Source organism: Solanum verrucosum, unplaced genomic scaffold, assembly GCF_900185275.1.
Source record: "Solanum verrucosum unplaced genomic scaffold, falcon-dt-bn FXZP01000298.1, whole genome shotgun sequence".
In the NCBI taxonomy this organism is placed as follows: Eukaryota; Viridiplantae; Streptophyta; class Magnoliopsida; order Solanales; family Solanaceae; genus Solanum; species Solanum verrucosum.
In genome coordinates, this window is record NW_026020113.1 from 679,111 (window position 1) to 700,085 (window position 20,975).

At 32.3% G+C, this 20,975-nt stretch overlaps 2 protein-coding genes and 1 pseudogene across 4 annotated transcripts in view; 2 read left to right on the plus strand and 1 right to left on the minus strand.

Annotated features, from left to right (window-relative positions):
* LOC125825643 (germin-like protein subfamily 1 member 7) overlaps window positions 1-20,975 on the plus strand; it is a 318,424-nt gene that overhangs the window by 294,817 nt on the left and 2,632 nt on the right. The window lies entirely within an intron of this gene.
* LOC125825632 (serine/threonine-protein phosphatase PP1 isozyme 2-like) lies at window positions 4,515-9,266 on the minus strand (annotated as a pseudogene). Its single transcript, XR_007442876.1, has 4 exons — window positions 9,001-9,266; window positions 5,767-6,326; window positions 5,442-5,658; window positions 4,515-4,538 (listed from the first exon to the last, which is right to left on the minus strand). The product of XR_007442876.1 is annotated as a serine/threonine-protein phosphatase PP1 isozyme 2-like (transcript).
* LOC125825640 (uncharacterized) lies at window positions 12,925-17,554 on the plus strand. The gene is made up of 6 exons (XM_049504964.1): window positions 12,925-13,231; window positions 15,716-15,859; window positions 16,512-16,579; window positions 16,693-16,743; window positions 16,832-16,891; window positions 17,037-17,554. The coding sequence occupies exons 1-6, from the start codon at window positions 13,102-13,104 to the stop codon at window positions 17,325-17,327; spliced, it is 744 nt and encodes a 247-aa protein (XP_049360921.1). The 5' UTR covers window positions 12,925-13,101; the 3' UTR covers window positions 17,328-17,554.

Consider the following 20,975-nt stretch of genomic DNA (forward strand, 5'->3'; position numbering starts at 1 on the left):
AATAAGTTGATAACTATACTATAGTATAACGTATCACATGAATGAATTGTCAAAAGTTAAAACACATTTTCTCCTATTTTTATTTTTTTTAAGTTTCTCACTCGATTTTTAATATTTGTATTGAGTTTTAGATAAATTTATATTTGTGTATTATAGGGTCCAACTCTGAAGGCGACACTCTCGATAATTTATTTTTTTCATTTTCTATCAAAATAAATTTTTTTAATTAAAAATAAAGAAAACTCAATCATCACATCACAATCGATCTTAATACACATTTTCTGCCCTTGAACGTCTCATCCATAAAATAGTGTGGAAAGTCAAAAGATTCCTCTGTCTTTTTTTTTTTTTTAAATAATATTCTTTTTCCATTGTCAACTAATAACCAAAAGATCAATTTTTAATTTCTTGACGAGTTGGAAGAAACGGTTCAAATCCCACTATCTCATGAAGTTAAAGTGGGGAAAATCGACAAGAAAGACGTAGCCTATTACATCGCTCGCTAACTCTGTCTAAGATATGAATATCAGGTAATTTAATTTAATAAATATCATTAAAAAGATGCACGTTTTTTTTTTCTTCTAAGAGGCCGTAATAGATATTGCGTCAAAGTCTGTTTCGCCAATTGACTAAAAACTACTTATTTTTATAAGCACTTTATTAAAATAATTTTTTCAAAAGAGAATTGCTAGAATTGTGAAGAAAAATAAGGTAACATACTAACAATAATATCCATGAAAATGAGTGCTAAGTCAAAATTTAACTGTTAGAGACGACTTTACCAAGTCTAATATAAGGAGACATAACTATGAGGTCTAAAAGTATTTGAGATATATAACTTAAAGAGATCGAATCAAAACGAACAAGATTAATACATCGAACTTAAGTTGAAAATATTAATGAAATAAATGGAGAAAGGGATTGGAAAATTGAGATAAAGCAAGGTATGGGAACCAATGGTGTCTAAAAGTAAAAAATAGTAGCTATAAAAGACAACTCAAAGTAGATAGAAAGACATAGTACTATTTAAACGGATTTAGAATATAAAATTTATGAGTTTTTGATAATTTCAAATTTAAGAAAAAATACTTAATTAGAAGTGTCGAAGGAGAATTAAACCCTCATCAATGAGGATAACGAATGCTAAGTAAATACTATTTCTATTACGATTATTTTTTAACTTAAAAGTCATCTAAATTCATTTTTTTCTAATTTTTTAAGAGACTCTAAATCTAACATTAATGGTCCCAAAATGTACCAAAATTCCACGGTATTTTGAATTCCAGTAAAAGAAGAAACTTAGAGATGGAAACAAATTAAATGCTAAAGGGAAATTGGAAAAACCCCTGTCTTTACTCACATGTAGATTTATATAGACTTTTAGTCAACTTGAGTCATTTAGGTGGTGATGAAATGATCGAAATGCCTTTACTTTTAATCAGTGATTTCATGTTCAAATGTTTAAAAATAAAAAATATTATGTAATATGCAAAATCAAATTCAGTCAAATTCTAATACGATTATCAAAAAACTGAGACAAACAAAAAAAAATATGAAAATAAGACTTTTTTAGTCAAATTCTTCATCCCTTCCCTTACCCCAGCTATATACTAGCTTTCACTTTAATGTTCTTGACTTATTCCCATTTTCATCAATGATCAATTAATGTAGATACATTTTTTTAAATTTAGTCATGACTCTATAGTGATGTCAAAAATAACGGCAAAATTAGGTGTGCTAGCCATTTTTTGGATCGGTACTTAAAGACTAAGTGTCGTTGAAATGTAATTGAGAAATAATCAACTATTATTATCGAAGTAAAATTTAGATAAAAAATACATCTAGTTAAAACATTACAAAAATACTCTGATACGGCGAAGTTTGAAGTTTGAAGTTTGACGCGTGAAATTCTATCATGTTATATGCTGATAGATGTGTGCGGAGCTGCGAGAGGTTACGTCGACACTGATAGATTTGAGAAAAATAGAGGTACGTATTATATTGAAAAAGAATTACCGAGAATTAATGATTAGATAAAAGTAAATGTCATATCTTCAGTTCATCGAATACATAACCTTAGAATAACTAGATAAGAGAGAATGGAAGTCGAGGACTAGAGTATTCAGTTAGTAGGCAGTCAAGCCTTTTTTAATTTCCCATGATGGAGCAAATTTCTAGTTTGGAGCATCTTTCAAGTTGAATTGGAAAGACAAATGGGAAAAGAAAGAAAAAAAATAATCAACGAAATCATGCTTTAGTTAATAATCTTTATCATACTCTATAGTTGTGTTGGGTAAGAAGGAAAATATTTTTTACAATTTTTTTTTTTAAAAATGTTTAATACTCCCTTCGTTCCTTTTTACTTGATTGGTAAAGGCAGTTTATCATTTTAACCTTATTAATTGACAAAATTTCAAATTTATTTATTCACTATCAGTGTTTTAAAAGGCGGGAGCGTGAGGCGAGGCATTTTATACAGTACGAAGCAAGGCGTAAGTCTCATGGATCTACTAGGCATAGACTCTTGTATATTCAATTTTATTATTTTATTACTAATAAAATAAGCAAAAGTAAACAATGATTTTACAAATAATTTTTTATAAATAACCTATAATGAATAGAAATTATATTATGATTTTTATTTGAGATAAATATTAATAATCATAATGTAAAAAAAGTATTATAATTACTATTTGAGAAATATCATTACACCAATAATAAAAAATATGATTTAAAGCAAAAAAGGTTCACAAAAATAAATTAAAAACGACTGGGACTACGTTTTTACGTCCAGGACTTACGTTTTTATGCCCAGGACTTACGTTTTTATGCTCGAGCTTACGTCTCAAATTATAGAACTTACGTCTTTAATTTACGCCCCAGAGCATTTTTGGTACGCCCCGCCCCGAAACTAGCTCCAAAAACGTTTTTGAAAACACTGCTCACTACATTTTTCAAAAAATTAACTCAATGTTCATAAATTGAGGGTATAAGTTGTGCAGTTGAAGACTATCATGCCTGTTTAATGAAAAACTGGCTAGCTCTGACTACCTTGCGGAGCAAACAAAAGATCCCAAAATCACACTGCCTGTATGAACAAACAAACTTTGCACAACCAGCTTACGTAGAAAAGATTCCATATTCTATGCCAATAGATTCGTGACATCCATGTACTGAGTCGTCAAATGAGCCACGTTAAGAAAGCCCAAGCTTATACGCATTGGCCCACAGGGTGCCCCAATAGGGCCCGAATGAAAGACCCAAGCCTACATGAATGACATGAACCATCAAAGTCCTACAAATGAAGACTTGGCCCTATCAAGCCTGCTTTCCTCGATAAAAGCCCACAAAAGGGCCAAAATAGGAAAAAATAGATTATCTTTTTTTAATTTATAAAAATGACAAGTAAAAAGGGACATCAAATTAGAAAATATTTGACAAGTAAATAAGGACAAAAGTAGTATGTAAGTAAAAAATATAATTATCTTAAAAATATTCGTAATAATTTAGATAAACCTATGGAAAGTGAGGTACATACGGTGCAGGGTAGTGGGATAGGGCAACAGGGGTGAGAGTAAAGATAACATGTGTTAAAGGTGAAAACGAGAGAGGACACAATTAATGTGAAATAACTTTGTGAAACTTGTTTTCACTCCAACCCCTACTGTTCATCTAATTTATCTATATTATATATTTTTCGTTTATGTATATTGCACAAATACAAATAAAAAATAAAAAAATTACTTATTTTCCTAAAATATATTTCCCCTACCACGTACTTTTTATGTCTAAGATATTTTGTTGAAGACAAGAAATTAAATACATTAATTGTAAAAGTCAAAAGTCAGCTGAATTAGCCAAAATTATTTAATGTCCATACCTATATCAAATGGATTTTTGACCCACAAATTTGATAACTATAAATCGTACGCATGAGGTACGTATTTAAAAATCTCAAGTTCAAATTCCATTAAATACATAATCGCCTTTGTTAGGGGGACTGTTATCCCCTTGATTTAGTCGGTTTTTAATATGGGTACTGAACACCAGATGGAGATGACAAAAACGGATAGAGTACATACCTTTGAAATGTAAAATGTTTATGAACTAACAAACAAGCCTGAGTTTTGTTGAGTTCAGCTCGATTACTATTCAAGATGAAAGGCGAGCACAAGTTCAGCTCAACTCGTTTCATTAAACGAGCTTGAGCTGAACTTTAGTTCACGAACAGCCCCGACTCATTTACACCCCTAATTTTACACAAATAAAAGAGTTGAAAGGGTTAGTAAATCTTTCATGCTGGTGAGTGACTCATAAGAAGTCATTATGTTCACCAGATTTTGGTTTATATTATACAAAACAAAACAATCAGAACTGTTAAATGCCTATCATGCTTAGGTATCTTCGTCTTCAAACTCTTCTTCGATGATTCCAACCCGAGCCAAACATCTGTCAAGGATTCATGTCACGGAGCTACCTGAGGTGATCGATAAGAATGAAGCGTTGGGTTTATTTCATCCCATTTTACCCAGAAATGACTGCAAAAAAATTAGATGTTAATGTTAAGCAGTAATATGAGGGCATTGAAAAGAATAGAAAGAACCAACAGCAGAATGAAACTAACACGATTTCGTTATTACTACCTTGACTGGATTAGGAAACTGAGATCACAAGACATGTAATGCAGGAAAAAAAACTATAGGAGTAACTTTAATCGGATCCTAAGATGACTTGTACAGAAATTCCTGAAGTAGCCTGCATGGCGATGATTCACATAACGTTATTGATCCAACATCGCGAGAATTGCAAAGTGTTTCCTACTAAGACATATATTAATGACTGGGGAAAAGATTTCCAAAATGCTTGCATACTCTTCAAGGCTGATAAAATGTGATTTTGGTAAGAACAACGAGAATCTTTTATTTTCTTAACCTAGCGTGATTTAGAAAGTTGGAACTGTGGATTCAGGAAGACCGAGAGAAGAGTAAAGAACTTAAGGGGTTATCGAAGGCTATGTAGTGATGCAAATAGATCCAGTCATCAGAACTAATAAAATGACGATCATGGATCGAGATCCAAACAGATCATCATGTTGGAACTCGGAACACACTTGTGTAACCTAGACACTGAAAGCGGGGCCTAGTACTTCAAATACAGAAAGATCAATGAGTTAATCAAACCCCAACCCAGCATCCCATATCTTACACGTCCAAAGTGATTCAATGTTCAACAACTAATCCTCCCGGAGTTGTGTTTAGGATTAAAATCATTTGAAGTACTTATACTACAACATTATACTTAGACCTCCGAACTTTTTGTGGATGGTGATTTCTCTTTCTCATAATAATAAAACAATATTACAAACCAATTGGATCAATAAACTAACGACGTCTTGCTTTTTCTGCATAACAAAAAGTTTTCAGTAAAAAAAAAAAAGTTACCTTAGTTTTGGTCAGAGAAATTCCATTTTTAGTAGTGCTTCCAAATCCAAACTTAGGCTTCTTCTCTGCAGGCTTTAATATCTGGAAAGAGCACATCAGTGTCTCATCCACACTCATCACGGCACCAGCATTGTCAAACCCTCCACAATAATTAGGGGCTGAGAATATAGTCACTAGCTGTCTGTCAGCGAAAAAACTCGTACCCATCTTCCACGACCTATATTAAGTACAAATAACCAATAGAATTTAAAAAACAAAACTCCGAAAAGAAAGAAACAAAGGAAAGAAAAAACGACTACTTCTGGAAGTCATTTTCAGTTTAAACCTGATGGGCACGGCAAATGAGGTCAAGATCTAGCTTCTGAAGATACTCTGTCACCTTATCCGGACCAAATGTGTAGGAAACACCCCTATCATTCATTCCCCACCCTCTAACGTCCCTACTAGGATCTGACCATAAAAGATCACAAAGCAGTCCAGCTTCTGGAACATCAGTTGGTCGATGGAGGTTCCGTATCTGATCAAGATGATGAAGGTCGGGGGAGAGTCCACCATGCATGCACAATATCTTTTCATCAACCAGAGCTGCCACAGGCAGGCAGTTAAAACTTTCTGTGAATATCTTCCACAATCGAACACTGAACCTTCGTTTGCACTCATCATAGAATCCATATATACGATTAATGGAAGCACATTCATGATTTCCCCTCAAAAGGAAAAAGTTCTCAGGATACTTTATTTTATATGCAAACATAAGGCATATTGTTTCCAGACTTTGCTTCCCACGATCCACATAATCGCCCAAGAATAGGTAATTGGATCTAGGAGGTAATCCACCATATTTGAATAACCTCAGTAGATCAGAATACTGACCATGAATATCCCCTAGCAAATATGGCACCATGAAAAGAATTAGATAGGAAGTCATGTTTTCTTCACCATAAAAAAAGGGGCAAGAGCGAGAAATAGCAAGAATGTTTCAGCATGTATTTTAATCTTAAAAGGTTGTAATACAACCAAATGTTGGTGCCTCAAGAACGAGAATTAGAAGCAATGATATGAGCAAAAGTTGGATATAGTGAGTTTGAATCTTCTGAGAAAGCACTTTCAGGCAGACGAAATGTACAAAAGTGCAGTCTCAGTGACTTGTGAATGATGAACTGATGCTTTCACAGACAGATTCAGTTAGATATGGGATGCAGATATGGATGATTCAACTTTCAACAAAATTCTTGAAGTTAGACTGCTATGACATTGTTCTTGGTGAGGAAGGATTTACGAGGTTTTCTACTAGGAAGAAGATAATAAGAAGAGAAAAATGGACAAATAGTATTCATAGTATCTGTTCATGCCATTCAGAAACCCCCTTTCACAAGCCTTTTCAGTATTAGGCAGACCTGCACTTTCTGGGTACTTGATTTTGGTTTTCACACGTGAAAGCTAATAGTTCTGTTTGGTATTCATTTTGTAAATTAATAACCACAAAGTAGATACTCTTAACATATACTATGTTCTTAATGACTTCCAATTGCTAAGTATATTTCTCTCTTTTTCATTTTCTAAATCTCTTTGTTGAATGTTCACTTTTAAACAAAATGTGATGTTAGAAGAGAAAAAGAGTTCGTAAATACTGGTAAACGAAAAGAAACTGAGCAGAAACTACAAGAACACAACTTTCCTTTTTTAATACTCCTTATTTGGTTTTGTTCTGATTATATAAGACCATTAAAGTTGGTATGAGGTAGACATCCCACAACCCAAACTATACACCGCCTAGCCTGGGAAGCAACACTCTGATTTAGCTTTTTCTAATGGTTTTATGTACTGGCCTGAAACAAACAAACACCACCTAGCCTTGGGGGCATAATTTTATTCTCACCCCTCAAAAAGTGACTTCGAAAATGCTCCAACACTCTGATCAAGTCTTTTCTTATGGTTTAATGCACAGGGATTAAGGACATCGAACCACACTGATCAATTGCTGTCTAAGAATAGGTCAGTGTATTTTGTAGCCAGTGCTTTTACTTCCATTTCATAACAGCAAGACAGAAAATACCAGTTGAATGAATCACTTTGAATTTAGTTAATCATTTTTCACACAATTGTTACTTATTTTCTAAAAGAACGTATGCTACTTATGGAAGATCTGTTCCCCAAAAAAGAGTTAACAATTATGACAATTCGCATAAGCACTTGATTAGTTGACAAACTTATGATCAGAAAAATGGTAAATCTCGAGATGACTGATAGCATTTTGAACTCGCAAAAGGTTAACCACACAATTATTTAAATTGAATTCCATAAATCAGTTGCATCCCCATTTGGAGAGTATTTACATGCATTAAAAATAAAGCTCAGTATTATAGTGCATCAAGACTCTCTGATGTACTATAGTCTATAAGTGCCTGCATCCTATCAGGTAATATCGGAAGGAAAGGAAGGGTCGTCTGTTTTAAGGAACAGCAGTAGCTCCACAAACACTCAAATACAAATGACTGGACTTATTAGCTTTTTGGACTAACTTGAGAGATGCATACAATCTAGATAGAGTTTTTGAGTTCCTTCACACTCTACAGAAACTGCAGGACGTCCCCTTCAGCTTTTGTTATCTAAAACAACGTACATATAAGCACTCACTTAGTGCCAAACAGCCAATTAAATAATACTTTGCTCCATTGGGAGAAAAAGAGAGGAGAATTTGAAGTAAAAAGAAATACAGCAGCCATACAATAGCATTTGAAGACCCTCCGGAATTAGACTAGAAGTGAAGTAAATCAAGCTGTCTCTTGGTGAGCATCTACCTTCCCTCGGACTTAACACCAAAAAGATAGTCTTTTTTCACTGGCTCGGGTAGATAGCATGAAGCAAGAACTATTCAAGATGCTAAATTAGGGAAAGGATCATAAGTAAAGGCTAATTTCAGAGCTTTTAAAACTGGTATGGTTCAATTGAATGAAACTATTAGCCAGATACACTAAAAATTCTGATTTTGAAGCAACAGAATGAACCATAAGTCCCTAACTACTACCAAAGCAGGTCTCAAGCACCAGATCATAACCAAATTCCTGTCAAACAACCAACAAAATAAAACAACAACTACGCCTCAGTTCCAAACAAGTCGAGATTGGCTATATGAATCCCCAATTCTTTTCTTAATTAACATGATGTTCAGGCCAGCTTGCGCACACCTCCACTAATTCCATGGGATACTTGTCAGTTGTCACCTCCCACCAGCAACAATTATCAGAGTTAGCACTTAGTTATCAGATAACTCTATCCAATAAGACTAGAAAACATATGGAAAAAAGTCACCTAATGTTTTTGTCATGGTGCTCAACCCTCTTCACATGAATCCCTAATTAAGTTCATTTCATTCATGTCAACAACCAATATTACCTTTCTAAAAAGTCCAAGAACAACTCAAAGACTCAATTTTTATACAAAATCAAACCAACCCACTTTAACAAATGCATCAATAAACTCAACCCCACTTCAAAAAAACTCAAAATTACATTAAAGCAAAACAGTGCAAAATCAAAAAGGGGGTTCAGTAAAGTACCACAGATCTTTATTGGTGCATCCAACTCAAGAAGATTAGGCTGCTTCAAGAAAATTTCTTTAGACTCAAGACAAAGATACCTAATTTCAGCCTCAGATAGCTGAACTTGTTTCCCTGGTCGATTACGAACTTCAAGTAAACGGTTGATTATATCATCTAAAGAAAAAGAATCCATAACCTTCTTCCTCGACATTAATAAAACCCAACAAAAATTGTATTTTTTCAAGATTTTGATGAAGCACAAGAACAAAACCAAGAATGTTTATATTTCACTACTATAAGTCCATTTATTTTCAATTCTTGGTAGAAAGATACAGCGACACGTGTACTTGATGAACTTTTTATTTTCTATATTATATCCGTATTGAAATCCAACTATGATAAATTTACGCCCCGTAGTGTTGGGCAAACCCTTTTTTACAATGATTTTTTTATATACAAAACTCGAACTTAGAACCAGAGCTCGTATTTAAAAAATAATAATTTTATTCACTCTATCACAATTTCTTTTATGGTAATAAACTATTTTAAGTGTGCACAAAAGTGATTCGAGCATTATTATGTAAAGGAGGAAGAAGAATAAAGTGGAGTAGAATAGTGGATTGGCATCTTATTATAGAAAAAAGAAAGAGGGAATTGAAGTCAAAATTTTCAACTTTTTGGAAGAATTAATGGTTGTGAGTGAAGGGGGTTAGTGTTTGAAAAAAAAATGGATTAATGGTAAAAAAAAATCATTTATTCGAAAATTTCATATCTTAACTATTTATTATATATATTTATATTATATAATTCGATGCTAAATTGATTAAATATTTATTCTCAATAATGAGATACACATATAGATCAACTTAGTATTACAGTTATTCGATGAAAAATAAAAGTATCATAGTTATTCAAATTATGAATATTTAAAATATAAAATTGACGAAAAGATAATTTTTAGATGTATTTTTAACCGTTAACTTATAAAGAATTTGCTTTTTTTATTAGTGAAAATATGCGGCTCTAGGAAGAGTGAATAGATGCCTCACTTGAGAGAACGACCCACCTATATAGTATGTTGATGTCTTTTTTTAAAAATTAAGAAAGAAGACTTCCTAGCCGTCAATGACCTTTATTTTTTTTAAAATAAAAAATATTGGTTATTTAAATAGTTTATGGTATTTGTTTTGGGGTCAGATTAGTTTTATGAAAAGTTATATTTTGAATAAAATTAGCTCTTGTTTTGATGGTTGTTGTGTATACCTTTTATAATGTATTGTATTATATTATTTTGATGAATATAATATTTGAATAAATTGTATTTTTATTCGTTGTTTCATAATGTGTGAACTTACAATAATTGGAGAATTAAATTTATAATATTACAAAAGAAAAATAAAGGTAGAGTAAATAAAATTATTAAATATTAATTAATGAATAAGGGCAATAGGAGAACAAAAATAAGGTACTGATACGATTATATTAAATTGATCATTACATAAAAATGCACTTTTTATTGTTACATTACAACAAATCTGACCAAATGATACAATTAAATATAAATAATAATTAAAATACATATTATATTTAAAATAATAAAACGAACAATATATACAATAGGTAATAACCATTCAAATAAAGTATAAAGACGACTATATTTTCAATTAAGAATTAAACTCGAGAACTCTAATTTATAAAAAGAATATTTATTATAAATAGTGTTAATGAAGTGTCAGGCTTGTGGAGTCATTTTCAACCTTTGTAAGCACAAAAGAATAATTAATGAAAATTAATACCCATTAGAGCCAAGTTGACAGTAGGTAAGCTTTTGGATGTTTACAAGTCAAATCTTTTAATTAACAAATTAAGGCTTAGCAATAAAGTATGATTGTTCGGTGTTTTTGGTATATATAAGGTGTAGTTATGACAATATTATAATGCAAGAGCATATGATAGTGACCATTATGCTAGGTATACAATAATGGATAACACAAATTAATCCCTAATTGTTATGTGATGAAAATTATTTATAAGTTAAGAGATTTTCTCTCTTGAGATACATGGTATTATTAGCCTCTCCAACAATAACACTATTTCCCCGTGACAGTCCTAGGATTATCTAAGGTGCGAGGTCAATAGCAAATTTATGATTGTCAATAAGGGGTGTGAATGGTTATAGTAAAAAATATAATTATGAGGATAGTAGGACCAAAACACATAAACCTTAAGGTATTTTCATAACGTCATAACCAATTTACTAAACATTTAACTAGTGTTAAAAGGTGTTAATATTATATATATATATATTTATTTATTAAACCAAAATTTAACATCTATATACAGTGTAATTTCCAACGAAGCGGTGTCACTTGACACATAAGGGTAGGTCTGCCCCTGCATATTGCTCCCAATTGTCCTTCTGATCAAGCGGCGCCATATATAATTGTATCTTGATAGAAAGATTTGAAAGTCAATAATTATAGTAGAAAATTACTAGATAATCGAGTTATAACACTTTTTATAGGAAATTAAAGGTGAGGGCTAACCTCCTTCTCTCCTCTTTTTCTTATTAAGTAGTGCAATGTTATTTAGTAGTCGTTTCTAATTATTTTTTAACTAGTAAAATTATTTGTGCTTCGCGCGGGAATTTAATATTATGAAATTTATAAAATAATACTTAAACCTTATAAGATATTAAAACTAAAACACTATATTATCTTACATTCAAGATTACGTAGTAACAAACATTGATAATGTAAAGGAAAATGAAAATTATTACACCTTATTATTTATCCTTAATAACATAAACATAAATTAATGACTGTAAAAATACATATCAGGATCTGTTACATAAGCAATGGTGTCAGTGAGCCACTCAACATGAGCAACGTACACAAATATTTAATTTAATTGTGAAGAAGAAGAAGAAGAGGTTCAAAATTTTTGTTGTTTTAAAATGAGAGGAAATCCTCTATTAATAGACAACAAAGGGTAGTGTGAACAAATGTTTATTGTGCCTTATCAGAAAGCTTGCAACTATTTCGAAAAGTTGCAACCTTTCGAAAAGGTCACAACCTTTCATAAAAGTCACAATTTTTTTCACAAAAGTCGCAACTCTTCATTAAAGTCGCATTTTTTCATAAAAGTCACAACGTTTCATAAAAGTCGCAACTATTCATTAAAATCACAACTTTTCATGAAAGGGGCAACTTTTCATGAAAGGGGAAGACTAGTTTTGGAAATAAATAAATTAAAAGGAAATTCTTGTTTGTGGTGACGCCACGTAGGCGGATCTAAGGTTCTCTTTTATATATATACATGATTTGTATTATTACATGTCTTTCATTTGCTTTTGTGTCTTGACATTTTGCAATTATATTTTTTCTCACATGAAATTCTAATTTGAAAATTGAAACTTTTACAAAGATATACATTCCAATACAGATATTACATCTACGTTATCCATACTTTTAAATTAAACCCACATAACTCTCTTTTTTTCCAATAACAACTTGTATACAACGATCTTTAATAACTAACCGTTCTACACTTCTTACTTGGTGTAGCTTGTTTAATGAGTCGTGAGTGGGAGCTTAGCTTCCGTCCGAATATGCAAACTTTCATACAATGTATCAACCTTCTATAACAAGTATATGAGACGTTTATAGACACTTTTACACTGATATACACCTTATACATAATCATATAATTATACACACACATATATAATGTTTAAATAACTTATCTATATACATTTTTGCGGCATAAGTATTTATATTTATATCATAATATTTCATAAATTATGTTAGTATAACTTTAACTCCTACCAAATTATTATTAGCAAGGTGAGAACTTTTGTCAAATAAATTAAGTCCGGATAGATACTAGTAATATTTTGATTTATAATTTTTTATTAAATAATTAACACGTTCAAAAATTAAATATTTATGAGATAGGAGAGGCAAAAAAAATAAAATTAAACACAAGCATCTAAGATTCTTTGAAAATCATTGCTTGACATGATTTTTGACATAGGGCAAGATCAGCACTCAGCAATACTCATAAAACTCCCCTGTTTTCTGAAAAAAAACTGAGTAATCGGAAGAAGAAGAAGAAGAGATGGGGAGCAGGAACAGAGGAGATGTAAATTACAGAAATCCATGTCTGACAATGCATCAACCATGGGCTTCTTTGCTTGTTTATGGTATCAAACGCATAGAAGGAAGATCTTGGCCTGCACCCATTACAGGTAATTCTTGATTTCCCTTTGTCTTTTTATTGCTTGTTAACAAGGGGGTGGGGTGTGGGGGGTCATAAAGTTGTAAACTTTACTCTATTATCTAGTTGATTGATGATCTTTGTTAGCCTAAACTGGGAAAGTTGCCCTTTTTAACCCCACTCCCTAAATTTGGTGAAATTTACTCTTTTTGATTATGATGATGAGGTGGCATGGTGAGTATTAGGGTGGGGGTTACATCTAGTTTTTGAATTAGGTATGTTTTTGTTAATTCTTGTGTTCCCCTCCAATTCCATTTGTATAGTATTTTGTGTTTAGATGGTACATGAGGAATGGGGTTGAAACAAGGTTGAGATGGAGTGTCAAAATGAAAACTGAGGACAAGTTTAGAAGGGTTGTTTCTGTATTTGGCTTTTTCTTTTTGTTGCTTGTTCTGTTGTACACTGTGCAGAAGAAAATATTGTTTGAGGGGGGGGTGTAAACTTGTAAGCTTTGTCTCATGTTATAGTTGATTTTAGTTATAGTGGTGTGTAGGTTTTTATTTGGTTCATTACTGCTTGATATCAGAAAAAGCTACAGTAGTTTTTTTCTTTCTAAATTTGGTAAATTCACTCCTTGGGAAATGGGAAGTAACTCTTTGATTGCATATCATGTGTAAAAATCCTTGTTTTGCTTGGCCAGAAATCTAGTGATCAGAGTATTAGGAGATTTCCTTTTTTAGCATTATCATTCTCTAATGTATATTGTGCTTAGTACGTAAGAGTACTTTCGTCTTGACTACTATGTTGATTTACATGGCTACACCTAACCTGAAACTCAAGTTTAGTAGAGTGGCGATGCATATTTAGGTTGTCTTTCAGTTAGTATTCATAGTATTGCTCCTATAGCTTCTTGTCATCTGATTTCTATTACTATATGTTGTTTCTAGTACTTCGATTATCATATTATTTTTTGTAGTTACCATTCAGAATGTTTTTTTATGCTTTCACTTCCGTTACTTATTTTTCTGGACTGCTTTGGACTGTTTTTCCTTGAGCAGAGGGTCTATCGGATTTCTGAGGTAGGGATTAGGTCTACATTGGGTAAGTTATTGTAGTTGTTGTTTCAGCTTATTAATTCTACAAAGGACTAGTTTGTTCACAAGGCCAGAAGGTCTTTCCTTTGCATAGTTTTGTCTGATTTGGAAACAAAGGAACAATAGGTACTTCTTTTTTGTTGATAAAGGAAAAATTGCAGTGCTTCACCACCGATCCAATGAAGCTCTAATGTCATTCTTTATCTTCAAAGCACCTATTGAGAAACATAATGTCGTTCCTGCTTTCACTCTCTAAGCCACCATCAATATGGCTGCAGAATTTCCAATCTCACCATTTAGATGCTAGTCACCTAGCCTTCCTGAAAAACTCTTTGGTAGCATTTGGAAGGTGGATCTAAATTGGAACTATTCGTTGTGAACTATTTCTAATTAGAGAATGGCTAAACATCCTAGTTCTCCAGTGTGCTTTTGCCCTTCAATGGTTATCCAGTCAGTGCTATGCATGCATCATCTCATCTGTAGGGCAAGAGATGAACTCCCAGCCTGCTTTACTGCAGCTCCTCTGAAATCATACAACAAAATACTTAGTATTTTTGATTTGTCAAATATCACTAAATCATTTCTAAAGATGATGGCAAAATATATGTGCTATGTGGGAGTGTAGGACCCAAGATATATCTTTTAATTCTCTGTGCATCAGCTGAGACAGTAAGTGCCTATTGATAGAAAGTTTCGCCATTCCGCCACTTCTTCAAATGCTTTCCTAATTTTGGTTGTCATCGTCCTCCCATTACATGAAGTCCAATGATCGCAGTATAAGTTTTTGGCTATGACGTGGCCATATAGTAGGATTTAGTCAATAGGCAATTTTAGAGAAAGTCACCTGTAGAAAGAATATGTTGTCTAGGCATTAGAACCACCTGCACCCAATGGGACGGATGAGGAGCATTTGTGACAAATAAAGGCTCTTGCTTCAGAGGGTCAACAGTGGATCAACGTTTAACTTGCAATGCATGGCTCAAAGTGGGTGAGATGAAAGCCAAAAAAAAAAAAAAACAATCTTCTCAATCACCTCTAGAAGCTAGTGGTAGTGTATATGTTGCAAAGCCACGTCTAGCGCTATTTGCTTCACGTTGTCATATTCTAATGGATGTACTCCTAATGGTGGGGTATTCTTGGGACACATGACTTTTATTCTTCGTAAATATGATTTAAAGTTTCACTAAGGTGTTGGTGCTAAACAAAATGTGTAGATTCTGTTTTCCGTAATTTTCTCCGCTATTCGCTCTTTGTATGATTGCATTTGTGTCCAGTTCAATTTAGTTTCAGGCTGCAATAGTACAAGAGTTTATCTCTACTTATCCCTTTCTTACTTGTATGAGTAATCTTACATTTTCCTGTTTCTTGTTAGAATTCAATTCCTTATTATCTAATTATAATGTTTTCTTTCTTTCATGAAGGTCGACTTTGGATTCATGCTGCTAGTAAGATCCCAGAACCAGAAACTATCAAAGCAATGGAGGACTTCTACAGGGAAATCTATGCTGTGAATGGCATAACTGATCTCAAGTTTCCTGAGCATTATCCAGTTTCAAGACTTCTAGGTGACAGACTCCTTGCAACATAATTTTTCTTACTAATTAATTCCTTTCCTCTGTTTTTGAACTAAAATTACTTTGAGTGGAATAAAAAGTTAGATAAGATTCCTATACTTAAGATATCGTGTTTACTTGAACAGACCATTGAAGTGCTGGATCAATATCCTATTTAGAACTCATGCTCGAGGGGTACAAACTTATTGACAACTTATTTTGTTGCTTGACATGATTGCATCAATTAATTCCAGTTTTTTAATTTACTCATCATTGGGGTGTCTTTAGATGTACTCCATTTCTGCCTTAGAAGCTTCTCTTTGACATCCGGTGCTAATTTCCGTGGCAGATAATATGGGATTGTGCCTTTTCCTTTCCACAATTGGTACTTATGAATCTATGCAGTATCTAGTCACCATCAACAAATGCATTTGCACGGCTCTTTCTTGCTTATGTCATACTAAATTCATCGACGATAGCCGGATAAATCTGAAATTTGTAGACATGTTCCTGTCTAGGTTTTCGGTTTCATCTAAAAGATATCTAACTTTCTGCATCTTCATTTTGACTTAAGTTGTGATCACTTTTATGTTTTCTTGAACGTAGAGATTACTTGTTCTTAATTGTCATCCGAAAAACCTTTTGAAACTCTTTGTTTGTACAGGTTGTGTTGAAGTAGTTGGATGCGTCACATGTGACGAGCTAGTCAACTGGGATCAGATTCCCGAAGGGGTGAGCTTCAAATGTCTCTTTGTTCCTATCCATTGACGCAGTTTATTCCTCAAGTATTTTGGTTTTGTTGTGTGATATGTTTTCTTATTTTATTCGATACATTTTGCTTACAGGTAAGGCTAGAGGGACAAACAAAATTTTGCTGGCTTTGTGAGCAACCACAGGTATTTTGGTTTATCTGGAAGTCAGTTATCTGTTTCTTTCGTATTATCTCTAGCAAAAGAATCATTAGTTTCCTTTTAACTCGTGTAGAAACTTATCGTACCATTTGAGATGCGAGGGTTCCAAGGTGTTTATAACTTGGAAAGAAAGGTATTAAAATTTGAGAAACTTTATCATCTTTTCCTATTATACATGATTTACGACATTTCCACTTGTAGTTGATCCTTGTTTAAAACTCATTTTCCTGTTGCATTGTTAATTTATTTAACTTTTTTCGTTTTAATTCGTGTTCTAGATATATGAAGCTGCAATCCGAGGTATTTCTCCAGTTGAGCCCCCGCTTCCAGTGAAATTTCCCCTTCCAAATCCGCGGGATCCTTTTTCATTGAAGCCAAGATCCCTTGCTTCCTCCCCAAGTAGCTCCGGTACATCTGATGTAAACAACCGATCTGAAAATCTTGTTGCTGCAATAGCTGGTGCTCGAGCGGCTGCCACACAGTTCTCTAAGAATGGCAATCCTCCATCCAATACAGTCGAGGTAGGAGATGATTCAAGGACTGGAAATAGGTATCGGAGGGTTCAATGATGCGCGAGTTGCTGGAAAAGCTTGGTCAAATACCTTCATTGTAAGTTAGTTTATCAATAATTATGTAGTTTTTGGAGGTATAGTTATTTAGTTGGGGCTTTGTTGTTATGGTTCTAAGTTTCATTTGAAATTATGAAATGTAAACTGCTGGACAAAATGCTCATGTCATTTATTGTATCATATTCTCTTCTGCTTTTGATCTAATTGGGAGTTATGAGAAAGGAAAATGCAGGTAGCCTCCGGTTTCTTAAAAGAGTCGTTTGGTGTGAGGTATAAGGTATAATAATCTCATATAAAATGCATGACTATTTTAACCTTCGTTTGATTGGAGGTATTAGGTAGTCCAATTTATCCAGGAATAAGTCATTCTGAGATAAGTTATTTCATTATGTATATGGAATGACTTATTCCACCACTAAGGCATAAATGGTGGGATAAATAATCTTAGGACTGCCTAATACCTCCAATCAAACACGGAATTAAATTGTCCTGCATTTTTTTATGAGATTATTATATCTTATACCTCACACCTAACGACTCCTAACTAACATGCAATTTCACCTATGCTATTGTATTGGCAGTCACTTAAGCTTTTTGGACAGTGGTGGAGCTAGGATTTTTAGTAAGGGGTTCAAAATTTGAAGAACTAAACACACGAACTAACCAAAGGGGGTTCAACATTTACTATATATATACATAAAAAATAATTTTGACCATGTATAAATAGTAACATTTTCTGTCGAAGGGGGTTCAGATGAACCCCCTAGCAAAAGGTTGGGTCCACCCCTGTTTATGGGTGTGTTAAGTACAGTGTTTTTCAATTTTTCCATGTTTAGTTGCAAAAATTTTGGGAAACAACAACATACCTAATTCCACAAATGGGTTTGGGGAAAATAGGATATATGCAAATTTTACCCTTACCTTTGTAGGATAGAGGCATTTCTGATAGACCCTTAGCTCTAGATCAAACAAGAAAAGAATTCGAAACATTTTCTATAAAAAAAAAACAAGTTCTTTTAAAACGAGGACAATGACTTATCTAGTGAAAGTAGGTAAAATAAGTTCCACAAATGACATCCCACGTTGATTGTGTCATCTCTACCCTTCAATATACCTCATATCATTATTTGTTTTGGTTATATATAAATATTTTTATAATATTATGTTTTAATATTTTATTCATATGTCGAACATAAGAAAATAAATAAAAAATTATTTGTCTTTTATAGAAAACATTTTCCTTCTTACCTAACAAACTCTTGATGAGGATCCAGAATCAAAAGGACCCCTTTTTAAATATTAAAATGCAATAACCAATGTTCGTTATGCTTTCACAGCCATAGTTTTCCTCTTTCGTTTTGTTTTATTATATGATAAATAAATATGTATAGTCAATATTGAACTATCAAACAAAAAGCCATACTGGTCAAAACTTTGAAATTTTAGTAACAAAAGAAATCATTGTGGATAACTATGGGTATATGTATTGATATTTCAAATTTGCCGGCCCAAAGAAGTATATTACTATAATATTTATATCGTTTGAATAGAAATGTCTGCTTATTTTAAATTAATATATCAGGATCAACAAAGAAATTATAAGATGAAAAGTAAGATGTTTGACCTGATGGGCGTAGCCTTGATCACTTTTCTTTTATAGAAAAGTAAGATGTTTGATTTCGATAAATAATGTGATTGATTGATAAATTTTTTGAATAAAATTAATTTTTCATTTTTACTAATTAATTTCCTTTTTCTAATATTAACAATAATTTATTAATTCACAAAATTATTTGAAATTCACATAGAACGAACATGTTCCCTTTGAACAAAAAGTCACTTCCCTTCAATTAATGAAAAGTTTCCCTTCCGTTTCCTTCGCATCTATTGATGATTATAAATTTTTAGAGGCTTCGCCATATTTGATACATCGAAAAATAAAATCTTTTACTTCAAATTTAAACTTTTCTTCTCTTCTTTGCATAAAGTTTTCAAAAAGAAAAACAATAAGTATCATGTGATTTATTTTGTTTGGTGCGTTCGCTGAAATTTTACAATTTCAATATATTAAAACAATGTTCCATTCTATCCTGGGAGAAATTAATCCAAACCTTAAGCAAGTGTGAATGGATTAAATTCTTAAAGAAAACAATTTTCTGTAGTCAATAATTTTTTCCCTTCATTATAGTCATTTCTGTTTATATCTTGATTGCAAGAATAACATAGTCAACCTAAAAATGGGGTTGATTTAACCTTAGCCCAATTTGACAATGAAATTTTGCATTTATTGCTATTGCATTATTTATTCTAGTTCCTATCGCTTTTCTATTTATCATTTATGTATATTAAAATAATTTATTTATTTGATATGTGAATAAAGACAAAAATGGATTTGGTAGTTAACCAAATTATAAGAATATATATTAAATTAAAACTTAGTAAAAGTTGGGCGAAGCTGAGCTCTAAGTCATTAATAATCTGTTTGACTCAACTAATTTCCGCCCAACGAGTTTTATTACTGTCATTATGCACTCTCACTCTGCCCAAAGAATTTTTGTGCAAAGTTGAACAATGATTTATTTATTAATTTAGTTCATTTTAATTCATTCAAATTAAAATGTGCAGTGCCTGATGCTATTGCTACCTCCGCTGCTATAGGCCATATATAACTTAATAATTTTGCTTTTTTTTAAGGTATAATTTTAATTCGTGACTCTTACGATTAAAATTACTTAGCAATTTAATTTAAGCTCTGATTGCGGTTAAGTATTTTTTGTCCTTACACTTTATTCTTCTCATATCTATATAGTGAATTCCTCAATATAAGGAAACAAAACATCACACAAATTTCATGTTCCTATCAAGACAAGATACTATAAAGAAGACCACAATGAACTTTAGTTTAACAAAAACACATTAACATTGCAAACATGTCACCCTCCAAATGTTCGCTAAACATGTTCCTTGGATTAATGGTCCTTACCACACTTACTTATGGTGATCAACCCAACAAATATACCAATAATGAGGTTAATTCTGTCACTAATCAGCCAAACAAGAAAGATTACATAACCGGTGAACCTGATCCTGATCCTGATTATATATATGAGTCCAAATATGAGGAGGATGGTGGATCAATGATGATAGACTTTGAGTCACCTTAATGATCATGTAATAGTAGTATCAAATATGCTTGTATGATTAAATAAAATGCATTTTTTGGTCCTAATAAAAGGACCAAATTGTTGTAATGAAAAATACCAATATATGAAAAACTATTGTTTTAATACTTCTGTCTGAATATTAATCATTTGTCAGGACTCTTACGCATAAGTTTTTTGATTTGGATTAAATATTTAGTTCATATTGCTATTTTTACATTAAAAAGGGAGTACGTTCAATGAAATAAATTTTTACCTGTATTACCGTTGGAATCATCATTAAAACATTAATTTCTTCCCTTTTTAAATAAAAGTATTGTACTACGATTTCATTTAAACTACTCTATCTTTAATTCATGACTAATAAAAAAAGGTGTCTACATAATTAAGGGGACTAAAGACTTTTGCTTTAGTTGCTTTATATTAAAGCCGGCCCTGCTTCTTCTAACTTATAAATATTGATTATGACAATTCATGCATGTTATTT

What these genes read in the sequence shown, in the direction of transcription:
- LOC125825640 (XM_049504964.1), top strand. Translation starts at nt 13,102, where the DNA reads ATGGGGAGCAGGAACAGAGGAGATGTAAATTACAGAAATCCATGTCTG. An exon ending in TCCAGTTTCAAGACTTCTAG is followed by an intron (nt 15,860 to 16,511) that starts GTGACAGACTCC and finishes TTGTTTGTACAG; the next exon opens with GTTGTGTTGAAGTAGTTGGA. An exon ending in GGGATCAGATTCCCGAAGGG is followed by an intron (nt 16,580 to 16,692) that starts GTGAGCTTCAAA and finishes TTTTGCTTACAG; the next exon opens with GTAAGGCTAGAGGGACAAAC.